The sequence below is a fragment of the Paramormyrops kingsleyae genome, unplaced genomic scaffold (assembly GCF_048594095.1).
Source record: "Paramormyrops kingsleyae isolate MSU_618 unplaced genomic scaffold, PKINGS_0.4 ups257, whole genome shotgun sequence".
Classification (NCBI taxonomy): domain Eukaryota; kingdom Metazoa; phylum Chordata; class Actinopteri; order Osteoglossiformes; family Mormyridae; genus Paramormyrops; species Paramormyrops kingsleyae.
Window position 1 is genome coordinate 5663 of NW_027326195.1, and position 12840 is coordinate 18502.

The 12840-nt window shown below is 41.8% G+C and overlaps 1 protein-coding gene across 3 annotated transcripts; it reads right to left on the minus strand.

Annotated features, from left to right (window-relative positions):
* Window positions 1-788: 788 nt before the first annotated feature.
* Window positions 789-11710, minus strand: LOC111854138 (carbohydrate sulfotransferase 10). Of its 3 annotated transcripts, none has more exons than XM_023831785.1 (6): window positions 11569-11710; window positions 10698-10845; window positions 4455-4561; window positions 2705-2939; window positions 2485-2590; window positions 789-2136 (listed from the first exon to the last, which is right to left on the minus strand). In XM_023831785.1, the coding sequence occupies exons 2-6, from the start codon at window positions 10795-10797 to the stop codon at window positions 1590-1592; spliced, it is 1095 nt and encodes a 364-aa protein (XP_023687553.1). In that variant the 5' UTR covers window positions 10798-10845; window positions 11569-11710; the 3' UTR covers window positions 789-1589. The 3 variants fall into 3 exon arrangements, with proteins under 3 accessions (XP_023687553.1, XP_023687552.1, XP_072564827.1); XM_023831784.2 differs by lacking the exon at window positions 11569-11710 and adding an exon at window positions 11233-11369; XM_072708726.1 differs by lacking the exon at window positions 11569-11710 and adding an exon at window positions 11238-11343.
* Between the last annotated feature and the right edge of the window lie 1130 nt (window positions 11711-12840).

Below are 12840 nucleotides of genomic sequence, written 5' to 3' on the forward strand. Positions count from 1 at the left end.
ACAGTGTGGTTTTATTAGTTTTATTTTAAAGATATATTTCTATTTAGTTTTTCATATGTTTTAGTCTCAGTTGAAGTTGTAATTTGATTTCTAGGGACAGACTAAAAGTTTGTGTGTCAGATCGTTAAGGAATCCTACATGACTACAAAGTGCACATTATGTCCTCAAAATGGGCAAAACATGTTTCCCGTATTATTAACCCTGGGAAAAGCTTGCTGTCTTGCATCTCTGCCACCCTGTGGCAGATTTCTGCTCTACAACCTGCCACAGTGAGTTGAGGGTGGCAGGGGGCAAAGACACAAGAGACCCCACTAAACTCTAAAGATATTTTTGTACTTGGGAGTGACGCTTGGGAATGTTGGTTATGCTGCCAAAAAAATTCACGGGATCAACAGAAGAACACAGAGACAAGTCTGTACTGAGTAAACATGATTAAGGAATCTCCAACCTGACTCTGTCCTCACCGCTACTTCAGGGCTAATCACTTACATGATGTACCAAAACAGTAGCATGTGGCAGGCTCCATTCCAAAATCCTAATACCACCGATTTTGGGTATCACAATACACCTCTCATTAATATATTTGGTATATTACTAATCTTATTACCAAAATGTGGCTGTAAGTAAATATCCATATAGTACTGAAAAGCCGGCATCTGGACAGACTTTGCTGGGTGTAGATATGCTGCTATAACAATTATCCAAAGCCCTGCAACTGCCTAACCCAGAAAGTCACACAACCACAAATCACAGCGATCCTGTTTCAAAGACACTGCTCGTTTGAATCGTCATTTTAAAAACTCTAACCAGGAGAGTTATTTATTTGTGTATTAAGATTGAACAATGGATCCCAGCGTCCAGACCAGCCCCTGAGAAGCAGACGATAAGTGGACGATTTGACATGGCCGAAACGGGCCACCACAGCCAGTAGCCGTTACTGTGATGCAGGGGTGCACAATTCGGGGCCTCACTGAAATAGTAACCATACAATGAAAATAAAAAAAGAGAGAGAGAGAGAGAACCCAAACATTCAGCCGCAAAGGCTCAGACCAGCCTTCCAGGAGCAGGAGGAGATGCTTCCTGTTCTTAAGTTAATCTACAAGCAGCACACCTCTCGTTACAGGAATGATGTCAACTTCACAGCAAGCCTCTATAGAAAATTTAAATTATTAATTATCATTCTCATCGTCAATATTCTTACACAGTAGTATGTTAAATAGGACTAAGGGCACAGTAGTTGCACTGGATATGGAGGCTAGCCAGTAAACACAATGTGGCCCAATATTAGCTATATCTGGGGATTAACATAACTGGTATGCAGGTACGCATTCAGAGTATATAGGTTAAACTGTGTAGTAATTTCTTATGCCTGAATTTCTTAATTTGTAATGTCACAACAGTGAAAACGCATATAAATTAAATATGTATAAGTTGCCAAACATTTTATCTTATACCATGAATGCGTACCAGTTGTGTCAATCCCTGGCTATAGCTTTCCAGATTGACACAGACTGACAGGGGGAGCCTTGTGGGACACCCCCCACCCCCACCCCCACCCCCCACCAGAACACACAGGCTGTACTGGCCATTTAGTCCAATAAGAAGTCCGGCCGCTCGTAGCCAAAAAGCAGAAAGTCCCCCTGGAAGCGGGCATAAAGGCGCCGGATGTCGCGCTTGCTAATTCCGGTGAAGTACTGCTCCACCTTGGTGCGGTTGTAGCGGGTGATTCCCGGCGGGATGTCAGGGTACGAGATGCGCTGGTCGATGCCAGCGGCTTGGAGGATGGAAGGGGCGTCATGCTCCAGGGTCTCATGGTGGCCAATTGCGCTGTAGGCGATGTCACAAGGTGCACACAGCTCCACGTAAGTCACCCAGTGGATCACATGGTCGCCAAATTGGCGGTCGAGGCGCCATCGCCCAGGGTCACCAAGGTAACGGACGAAGTCCTCAAAGCGCAGGCCGGGGGCACCAGTGCTGCCACCGTGAACCTTGCGGTATTTGCGGATGATGGCCGGCGCAATGTTATGTTTGTACCACGGCTCGAATCGTGGGTTCTGCAGGAACTTGTCCTTGAAAGCTGAGATGAGTCGCTCAAATGGATCTCGAACAATGAAGAACTTGAAATAGGTGCTTAGTCTGGACAGAGGAGACCAAGTGGACCAAGGTCACTGAAACTAAACCGACAAAAAGCCCCAACCAGCTTCACATATGGAATGTTAGCTGCAGAACCTCAGTTTATACATTGGTTCTTGAGTTTTATGCGTTGATCATAAACCCAAAACATTTCATCACATAATCTGGCTAATGAGCTTTCTTTCCCTGAGCCAGTCTGACAACCCTTGAAGCACAGCAGTAATGGAAAAGGCTAAAATGCAAAGAGAAAATAACTACCTTGTTCATGAAGTCACACCTTTAATTTTGTCATTATTCACCTGGAATTTACCAGATACATTTTGGGAAACAAATATAACCAAAAACTCTGACCTTTCAGTTATTTCTTTTTCAGTCAGAGAGGAGAGGCGAGGCAAGCCATTTTTCTCATGGTCATGGACAATGCTCTCTGGAATCTCTGCCACAGAGGGGAACGCTCCTGTGCATCAGCAAAATGACAAACAAAAAATAAAAAATGACAGAGTGATTAACCAACCAAAGAGTGATGATCCGTGCCCAGACCGACAGTAGGTCACACCAAGACACTGCTCACCATTGAGGACAATGAAGACCTTCTTCCACTGGGTGTTGCCCACCTTAGGCGTCTGGCAGAAGAGGATCTTGTGCTTGTCACAGACAAAGATGCGATCCAGGACAAACTTGCTGAGCGGGGTGTGCGTCAGGTTCCTCATGGAGGAATTCTGGCAGACACTCTGCAGGAGCTCCTGCCGTCTCCGTTCCACTGAGCTCCAGTCTGCATGCTGACCTGAGGGGGGCCCCACCGAGCCCTGAGACACATACAGAATATACTAGGGCTGTAACAGTACACACATACATCATATGCCGTTTGGTTACATCATTTTCGGTTCAGTATGCACAATGAAACGAATGAATACCTTGCTTGACAGAGGCAGAACCTAAATTCACAAGTAGATGTTCAACATGGAAAACATAAAGCTAACAGTGTTTGTGAGAGGGTTAGGGCTAATGCTGGTTACAGTCAGTCATAATCAACAATTTTGTTTCCCAGAAGAATTTCACCAGCACTGGAGAGAGAGCAGTCGATAAGACCAAGACTGTCTGTTGGCTCTGTTATACCGACCTCAGATATGTTGCTGTAAACAAATCCAACATGAGTATGAGTGACCAGAGCAAGGCAGAAACAGGCTCTGCATGTTAGTCTCCTCATAGCATTTCAGGCTCTTTTGCCAGGAATTTCAGGCCAGGCAGAAAAATTTTATAGCAGCAATAGGGGTGTTTATGGCTACAGATATGCAACCATGCTTAGTAGTAAATGAACGTATTTATTTTTATGGTATCACTTTACAATAAGGCTCTCTTTTGCCACTTGTAAATGGTAGTAACTCATTAATAAAAAGAAAACTGTTATAACTTGTTTAAAATTGTCTATTAATAATTTACAAAGTGTTACAACCTAATAAATAACCAGATTATAAACCATCCATAAACCCTTTATATGGTTAGACTTGTTGTAAAGTGGCACTATTTTTACTATGTGCAAATAAGCATCCCTTTACGTTTCATTACTCAGACACATCGAGCGACACATTGCATTATGTTTGGTTTACAACTGTTCCTGGTTGTTTGCAGGTTTAATAATTTCAAAACAAGCTCTCTGCTGCACCAAAACATGAACTGGCTACACCCCTAGTATATACACAGAGTAAACACAGATCTTTCATTTGGTTTCAAACAAATCTTTCACTCACACTTGCAGAATTCAAAGAATGCAAAATAGTCTTTTACAGCAAGACTTCTAAATGAGCTCCAGTAAGACAGTAACCATAAGCAAGTCATTATATACCTTCTAATATTACTATTGTGCATCTAAAATTTCCAGTTGACTAGAAGCCACCTTAAAATTAAGCAAATGACTGTCATGGATCTCAGCCAGACAACAGACTTCAACTCATTTAATCAGAGATGGACAATATATTAGTTAACATATCCGTATTATACGAACAAAAAAAAAAGAAAAATCTACATTTTCGGTAACACATGAAATTTCTGTATCAATGCACCACTACATTAAATGTATTTCACTACACATTTTCACACAAACTTTATTGTCTTTACTATAACTAATTATAATTCACTGAATTAACATGCAGTACTTTATGTTGTCCAAAGAGAACACATATGAAAGGTGGCTGGTCAGCCATTTTTTTGCTTTGTTGTAAAATCGAAACCTCATGCCGACTTGAACCAGTCTATGATCCGTGGCTGTAATCCCACAAACAGCATGCGTCTGGACCCCCCCCCCCCCCCACGCACAGCGTTACCTCCTTGGAAGGGACAGCTTTCCTCTTCACCGTGCCTTGGGCAGCAGGAGGCCTGATGTTTTTCCAGGAAGGTGCTGTCCAACTCAGGGCCGGCTTGCCCTTATAGTCTGCAAGATGGCCAGAGGAGGATTTTGCTGTGTAATTTTGTTATATTACTCATTCTTCTATTACTGTGTAACACAGAAATCCTAGCTTGTGTAGTAGTAGTTTGTGCAAAGGATTTGTTTTAGGTAGGAGAAGAGTCATGCACACTCGCCTAGCACTCACTTCAGCCCCCCAGACGTAATCAGGTGGTGAGGTGATTACCAGGACGACTGGCACCTAAGACACTGGCACCCAGTTATGATGTCACCCACGCTGGGGTGGGATGCCAGAGCCCCATTAGCTGCTCTGTATCAGAGCTCCAGACGGGCCTTTAAGGCTACTGTGATGGTACCAGGGCACACAGAGTCCCCACCGTACTTCACCCCATCTGGAAATCCCCTACTTTGGATGCTGTCTGGCACCACGAGAAGGTGGAGATGACCTTTAACAGAGCTGAGCTTGTGTGGCCTCCTGATAGAAGATCACCCTTCCCTCATTCCCAACTGAGACCTTAAGGCATGGTGCTATTCAATGCAAATCAGCTAACAAAGACTGAGCAATCAGGCTGGAAAAGCAGGATCGTCAAGGTACTAAGTCGTCATGGTTCCTGTCCTTTTATCTTGTGGCTTCTGTGACCAAACTTGATTTACTGTCTTAGACTCTGTAAAAAGTCTGGTATCACACACGTTTGGAGAGGAAGGTTGAGAAGGCTGTGCGTAATATCTACTGCACCAGAGAACATCTGGAAATAAACTCCTTCCTCCCAAAAAGCGTACCTAGCTCATTGATTTAAGGGCAAAACAACAGAACCTAACAATTGGCCAGCTAGCCAGTAGATTGAGAAGAATTCGATCTGCAAAGAAACATTTTTTTGCAAGCTATCATCATCTAAAATCTGTATTTGAGTTAAACCTTCCGGCTCTCTCCTGAACAAACCTGCTCTAAAGTAAACAGAGTAGTTTAAGGCATATATGTATAAATAAAAATAGAAATGTACAGTTATTTTTGACTAGTACTGTTAACGAAAGTCTTATTAAGCTTAAAAGGTACAGAATACAACAAGGTTACAGCACATACTTTTTGGATTCAATGGCCAAAAAAGCTGTTGAGACGCTGAAGCAGGATGGGATGCTGTGAGGGCATTTCTTTATGGACTAAAACATGTGGAAGTAAAACTAGGCCAAAATTACCTCATGCTTGCAAGTCGCAGGAGAGTGTTGCAGAATATGAGGAACGATTTAGGCAGATTTTACCTGGCGCATTCTGGACTGAATTATTGTACTGATATCCATATGGACACAGGTACAAACTGCCTTCCTCAATTGACTTAAAGCTGAAGTGACTAAAGCCCTTAAAATCCGACATGAAGATTGGGACAGCATTGGGGCTACATTTATATAAACCACACAAGAGAAAGTGTCGGTATTGCCATAAACCTGGACACTGGGTACACGAGCATTAGCAAAAGATCAGAGATTAAAGAAGAGATAATGATGAACTGGACAAAAGATTAACAGCTTAGCCCAGAGAAGAAACAAGCACTTTTTAATACTGTTAAGCCATCGGGAAACTAGAGGTGATACTTCAGAAAGCAAAATTAAACAATGATCACTACACTATGCCTATAGACCACAAGCATCAGGACATACAAATGATGAATCACGATATCAAGGAACGCTTAGCAAAATTACATCAGGAGGGATTCCCTTGGTCAGATGGTCTGCCAGTTGTGTTCTGTAGCATACAAGCAACACATCATATGGAAACTAGACTGAAGCCCTATGAAGAGATCACAGCAAGGCCCATGTCATTGCCGGGAATGATTGATCTGCCCAAAGCCGACGTCCACGTTACATCTTATGGCCTGATCAGATTCTGTGAGCAGCTCAGCCTGGCAGTGCAGAGTGCTGAAAGACAGGTGAAAAATGCATGGCTCCTGACCAACGCTGTACCCCCAGATAACCTGACGACACCCACCGCACAACCAGCTGCTCAATCACATCCACTCCATCACAACAGGACCACTGAAGGAGCCAGCATCTGGACAACAAATTACACTACCGAATCACTCACCTTGCAAACGACATTTATAATAATCATCATGGCCCTTACAATAACATGAATCAGCACTATGAACAACAGTATGGTAGCTGTATTTGGATGATCTATTCTCTTCTTAAAATGTGTAAAATTGTGTGCATCTTCTGTAACACAAGTAGCTCAGAATAACAGAACCACACCAACATAATTCATACAGTCTAGGGCCGCCGCAATTAGTCGAAGCGGAAAATGCGTCGACATCAATATTTTAAATTGACGCATCAGTAGTAGTTAAAAAAAATTATCACAAAAGAAAAAGGTGGTTTTACACTGTGCAAAGTGTGACGGCATATCAGGGTGATACTGCGCCATGCATGAGCACCTGAAGAGAAAACACACAGGCGATATTCTAGACTGGAAAACCACCATGTTGTCTATTCATGTTTTTTAAATTACCATTAGTACAGGGAGCTTTATAATATCTTATGTACTTGTAGCTGCTAAAAACACTCATTATTAAATCCATAAAGTTGTCTGCCTGCTATATTAGAATCTCCATTGAATACGTGTTTGTGAAAATGTTTAGGCTAAAATCTGGGCTTATTCTACACTGATTGATGGTGCCAGTGTGTGTGTTCACACGTTTTGGACTTGTTGGGACCAGTGTTGTTATTGTAAACTAAAACTGAAACGAAAACACACAAAATTAAAGGAAATAATTAGTGAACTGAAATTAAAATGACGACCATATTTACAAAAAAAATGTGTCAGACTTTAATCTGCAAAAGTATCACTATATCACCAACATCTTTTTACCTTGTTTAACCACAGTATCTCCTCTTTTAAAAGATGTTCTTGGCTGCTGATCTGTCTCTTCCTTCATCACGACTTCAGTTCTTATCGCTTGTGTGGCGCGCGCCGCTGCCCAAATTTATTAAGCACGAGGATACGTCAAATTTATACAGATTACTAAGTTTTGGGCATTAAAATACGCATCTCATTAATATTTTTAGGCATACTAATCTGCTTATTGCATTGTGGGTAAATGTACCCACAAAAAGCCCGTGTACATTATCTAAAGCTCTGTAACGGCATACAATTTGTTGTCATCAAAATGAAATTAACTTCAATTAAACGATCAAGTTTATTTTCTGAAGGAAAATGAATCATTTAGATTAATCGACCAATCAGTACAATCGTCGATAGATTAATCAATAGTTTTCAGGGTTCCTTTTAACTCGACCTTTTCTTTTCTTTCATGAACTTTTGAACTTTTAAAATTTCTTTTATTTTATGATCACAAATTATCAAAAGGGGGAATTGCAGGATTTTACTTGTTACCTTGTCACATTACTGGAGTTTCCGGGCAGTGGTGGACTAATGGTTAGGGAAGCGCACTCGTAATCAAAAGATTGCTGGTTTGAATCCCCGACCAGCAAGGTACCGCCCCCAAGCACTGCTCCCCGGGCGCTGAATTAGCTGCCCCCTGCTATGTCACGATGTCAAATAAGGGTTAAATGCAGAGGACACATTTCATTGTAGTGCACTGTGTGCCGTGGTATGTCAACAATGACTAATCACTTCACCTTACATGGTTGTTCTATTACTTTATAACACAGGAATCTCAGCTTGTGTAACCTCCTTTTAGAAAAGCACCCTGTCCTCACTCCCTGTTGAGATAAAAAGGCACAGTGCTATTCAATGCAAATCAGCTAACAAAGACTGAGCAATCAGGCTGCCAAAAGGTAGGATGATTAAGGAACTGAATCATTCATCAGCATCTTCTGGCTCTTGCCTGGCTGTGACCAAACATGGTCTATTGTCTTAGACTGTAAAAGGTCTGGTATCTCACACATCTGGAGAAGAAGGTTGAGAAGGCTGTGCATAACATCTACTGCACCAGAGAACATCATCAGGGAATAAACTCCTTCCTCCCAAAGAGAGCACCTCCAGTCTAGCTCATTGCTTTAAGGGCAAAAACAATGGAATCAGACACTAGGCAGAGAATTCGTTACAGTACATTAAATTAATGCATCATTGTGGAATGCATCAATCCAATACATATTAATGTTCAAAAGGGAAGTACTGGGTTTTTCTTAATGCTGGAGGACAGTCAATCCTGGTCTAGATTGTGTAACATCCAGGGCAAGACATGAGCACTACCTAGTATTGGCCGCATGGCAATGAATTGCTTTCCTTTCCAGCAATAGTAAGTACACCATGAGTCAACTATTTATATCTAATTACAATACAAACAGGCAGCAAAACAAAATGAAATAACCAACTTGGCTGGAAGGTATCACATCACGATTATGGTGCATGCGCAATAATCACCAGGAATTCAGATGACGGGCGAAACAATTCTCCGGACACCGGGTTTTGGGTACAATACAGGCATTTACTTACGCCCACAATATGTTAAGCAGATCAGATGTGTATTGTGACACCCAAAATTTAATCTGTATAGATTCGGCATACTCTTGTTTATTACATTCAGTTAGCGGAGCACGCCACATAGTACTGTGGATTCGATTAGCACTGAAGTGGCGGTGAAGAAATGGGCAGCTCAACAGCCACATCATCTTTTGAAAGAGGAGATATTGTGGATATCGGTGCTACTTTTTGCAGTTTAAAGTGCGACACGTTTATTAAACATAAAGATACGCTGAATTTAGATAGATCACTAACTTTTCGGCGTCACAATACGCCTCTCACTAACGTTTTATGTCTGCTAATAATCTGTTCACCAAATAGTTGCGAAAAGCCGGCGTCCGGACGAATGTTTACACCCGTCATCTGAAGTCCTCGTGATTGTTGCACAAGCGCCATAGAATCGCGATTAAATGGCAATATGATATACTGTACAGTGGTACCTCGGTTCTCGAACTCACTAGAACTCGAATTTCTTGAAAGTCGAACAAACCAGTTTGACCTAGAAATCGATCTGAATATCAGAAGTCGAACCGTGAACGCTGACCTAATATAAATTGTACGTGCCAGGAAATGAGTCATACTACAATGCAATTCTTACTTGAATGCCTTCTTCAGACTGGACGATTAACCAAATAAAGCAGCGCAACATTACAGTAACTAACAATAAATAAACCACTAACTTACGTGTACTATTAGAGCATTTATGTCATTTATTTAAACTTTATTTTACCAGGTAAATTAACTGAAAACCAGTTCTCACTGCTTTACGTGATATTCGGGAGGAATAGCAGATTACGCATCGGAACTGCCTGGGTCCGGGATACAAACTAAACTTTTCAGTCAATAAGGGCAAAGGTGTGTCTTCACGGAGGCGGTTCCAGTTTGTGCAGCCGTGTGAGAGGTCGCAATGCATCTAACCGTAATGCATCGCGTCGGGATCAGAATGCGTTGCTTTAAGCCAGCGCTGTAAGCAAGTCCAACGCACCCAATGACCGGACTAGGTAAACAAACTGAAATGTGGACTTAATACAGAGGACTAATGACAACAACCAGAAAAAGCTGATCACATGGGGATCCCACACGAGGTTAATGAGGGGGCGTGGCACACGGAAGGAGCGGACGATCGGGACAGAACAGGGGTAATGTTGGGATAAGATCTTTATCGTTTTGGAAGCCATTAAGAAAAAAATGCTCTTCTTGTTTTAACCTGTTCATTTTGTGTTTAAATGCTAAAAAAACATATTTAGGTGTAATTTTGGGGGGCCGGGAACCAATTAATTGCTTTTCCATTATTTCTTATGGGAAAAATACGATCAGAACTCGAACTTTTTAGGATTCGATCCGGAGTCTGGAACGGATTAAGTTCGAGAACCGAGGTACCACTGTAGTTATACATGAAATATGTTTGCCATTTTCCTTCCATTTGATTTTTGAGTCAGCAGAACGGGAAAACCTGTTATGTTCTTGGGTTTTAATTTACATGTGGTTGTTTATAAAGTGCTGAATGCAGGCTGAGGAGAATTTAAACCACCTCAGCAGACATGCATACAACAATTAGGATGACTACGGCCACAGTACACATACATCGCCATCACATAGTCCAAGGTGCACTAAAACCCCCGAGGTGCCGGTACCTCTAACGTACGTCTCTCAATACCCCTGTTGATTCTGCCCCGGAACCCTCACCTTCAGGAACCCTGAAGTTCAAGTTGATGAACTTGCTGGCAAACATGAGGATGAGCAGCACCCAGCCGCAGGCTCCGAGAAGCAGCCAGTGCTGCCTCATGGTTTGGGATATCAGCCGTCTGCCATGAGGCACCTGCGTCAGGAAGCGCTGGAATCCGGCAAAAGGGGCGGACAAGGCAGAAAACATCTTAACAGGCGCTAATCACACGTCTCAGACGAACTTTCTGATGGTGGAAATACAGTAACAGTTCCCGAGTCATTTCAACGCCCATTTCCAATACAAGCTCTCCTTTGTATAATCGCACTCGTCATTAGGATTAGCCACTCTTCGACCCAGAATGATCCACCGTCCAGTAAAACGACTTTACTATGTCCCCTTAAGGTATGTAGGGGAATACATTCGCATTTTTGGATGCCGAACTTATCTTGCACAAAGCTAAATAATTACAAAACAAGCGTTAAACATACATCGGTAATCTTTCAAATACTACATGTAACCAATCTACAAAATGACTTTCTTGGTATGTATACTCACTCTACCCTTTTTGGAGTGTATAGACACTCTATCCTTGGCAGGCATGTGTCCATGCAACACAGGAAACGTCAAAAGCTTCATGCTAAGTGCTGAGTCTGTTTACAAAACTGAAATAGCGTTTTCTATTTAGCGAATGAGAACAACACGCCCGCTTTAATAAAACAGAGACCCTTACTGGAGGTGGGGATCTAATATTCGTTTTAATGCCAGACCAGGCCGAGGACTGTGTGTAACAAACCCAGACCAGCGGCCGGATGGCTGCGGCCGGTCGCGGAGGATAAAAACAACGGCGCATAGCTAGTACTAACGCACAAACCGCCAGCAAAGCATACCTACCCACTTGCCGATTACACCCCAACTGCGGACAACTCAGTCCCGCACCTCCATGGACCGTCCAGGGCTTCTCCCATAGACACGGGTTTCTCCTGCTACAGAGCCATCATTTCCTACAGATGCGACAGAAAGCAACAGCGCCCTCCGGCGTTGAATGAATTAAGCCTCCGAATGTTGAAATAGCATTGATGGGAGAGGCTGCTAACTGGTTATTATTATTACAATATAAAAATAGTGAATATCTTATTGTATCACCCTTTTTTTAAATTTATTAAGTTATTATAAATTATTAATACAAATACAGTTCTTTATACTTACTGAGCAGTTACAATCCTGTTGCATTAATGAATATAACATATAATTACTATTATGTATTTAATACTGAAGTGTACAGGATTGCTTTAGGCAATTATACGCTATAGTCCACGGCGATGTGTCTTTGATTTATATGCTACCACATGTTAATTTATCACACCGCATTGAGAGAGGCAAGGAGCATTTAATGGTCTCTGCGTTAGGATTTACCTGTAGGCCTATTGTGATTATGTAATATTTTGGTTTTGGGAAGTAGCCTATTAGAGTAATGAAGGTACAATGTTATGCACTGAAAATTACTGAAATCTTTTAAACAACCAGAATTTTCCTGGGTGCCAATGATGAAGAACTGCTACCTAGATTTGTCCTGGTATTCGTATTACATTCGTTAAATTAATTTGTCAACGGCTCAGTAAAACTCCGTGAGTGACTGTGAGGTATACTGTGAAATACACAAATGAGTGTTGTTGAAATAGCTGGAAATCTTCACCATTTTCATTTTAAAATATATTGATGAAATATGCATTGTATACGGTGATGTTAAGTATTTAATATCTTAATACTGATCTAAATTCCGCATACACAGCAGCTTTATGAAATTGGTTTTGTTACCTCTGATGTACCCATTACGGTTTAGCACTTACAAGCAGCATGGAGTCAGATCTCCTGCGGGACCAGAAAACATTCGTTCATTATAGGTGTCTTGAGAGAACATGTGATCATGTACTCACCAGCTAAATTAACGGCTGTGATTGGACATTTTTGAAAGTTAAAATGTTTTTTGGGGGGTTGAATAACTTGAGCTAAGTTCATGTGACCCCCTTGCACTGATTTTCTCAGGGTTAACGCAACTGTTTGTTATTTTAGATTTTAGTCAAATGTCAACCGCGTCAACAAGTTTCAAAGTTGAAGTCTACCGACATACATACTGTACGTAGTATAATGAGGCTTTTAATTTTA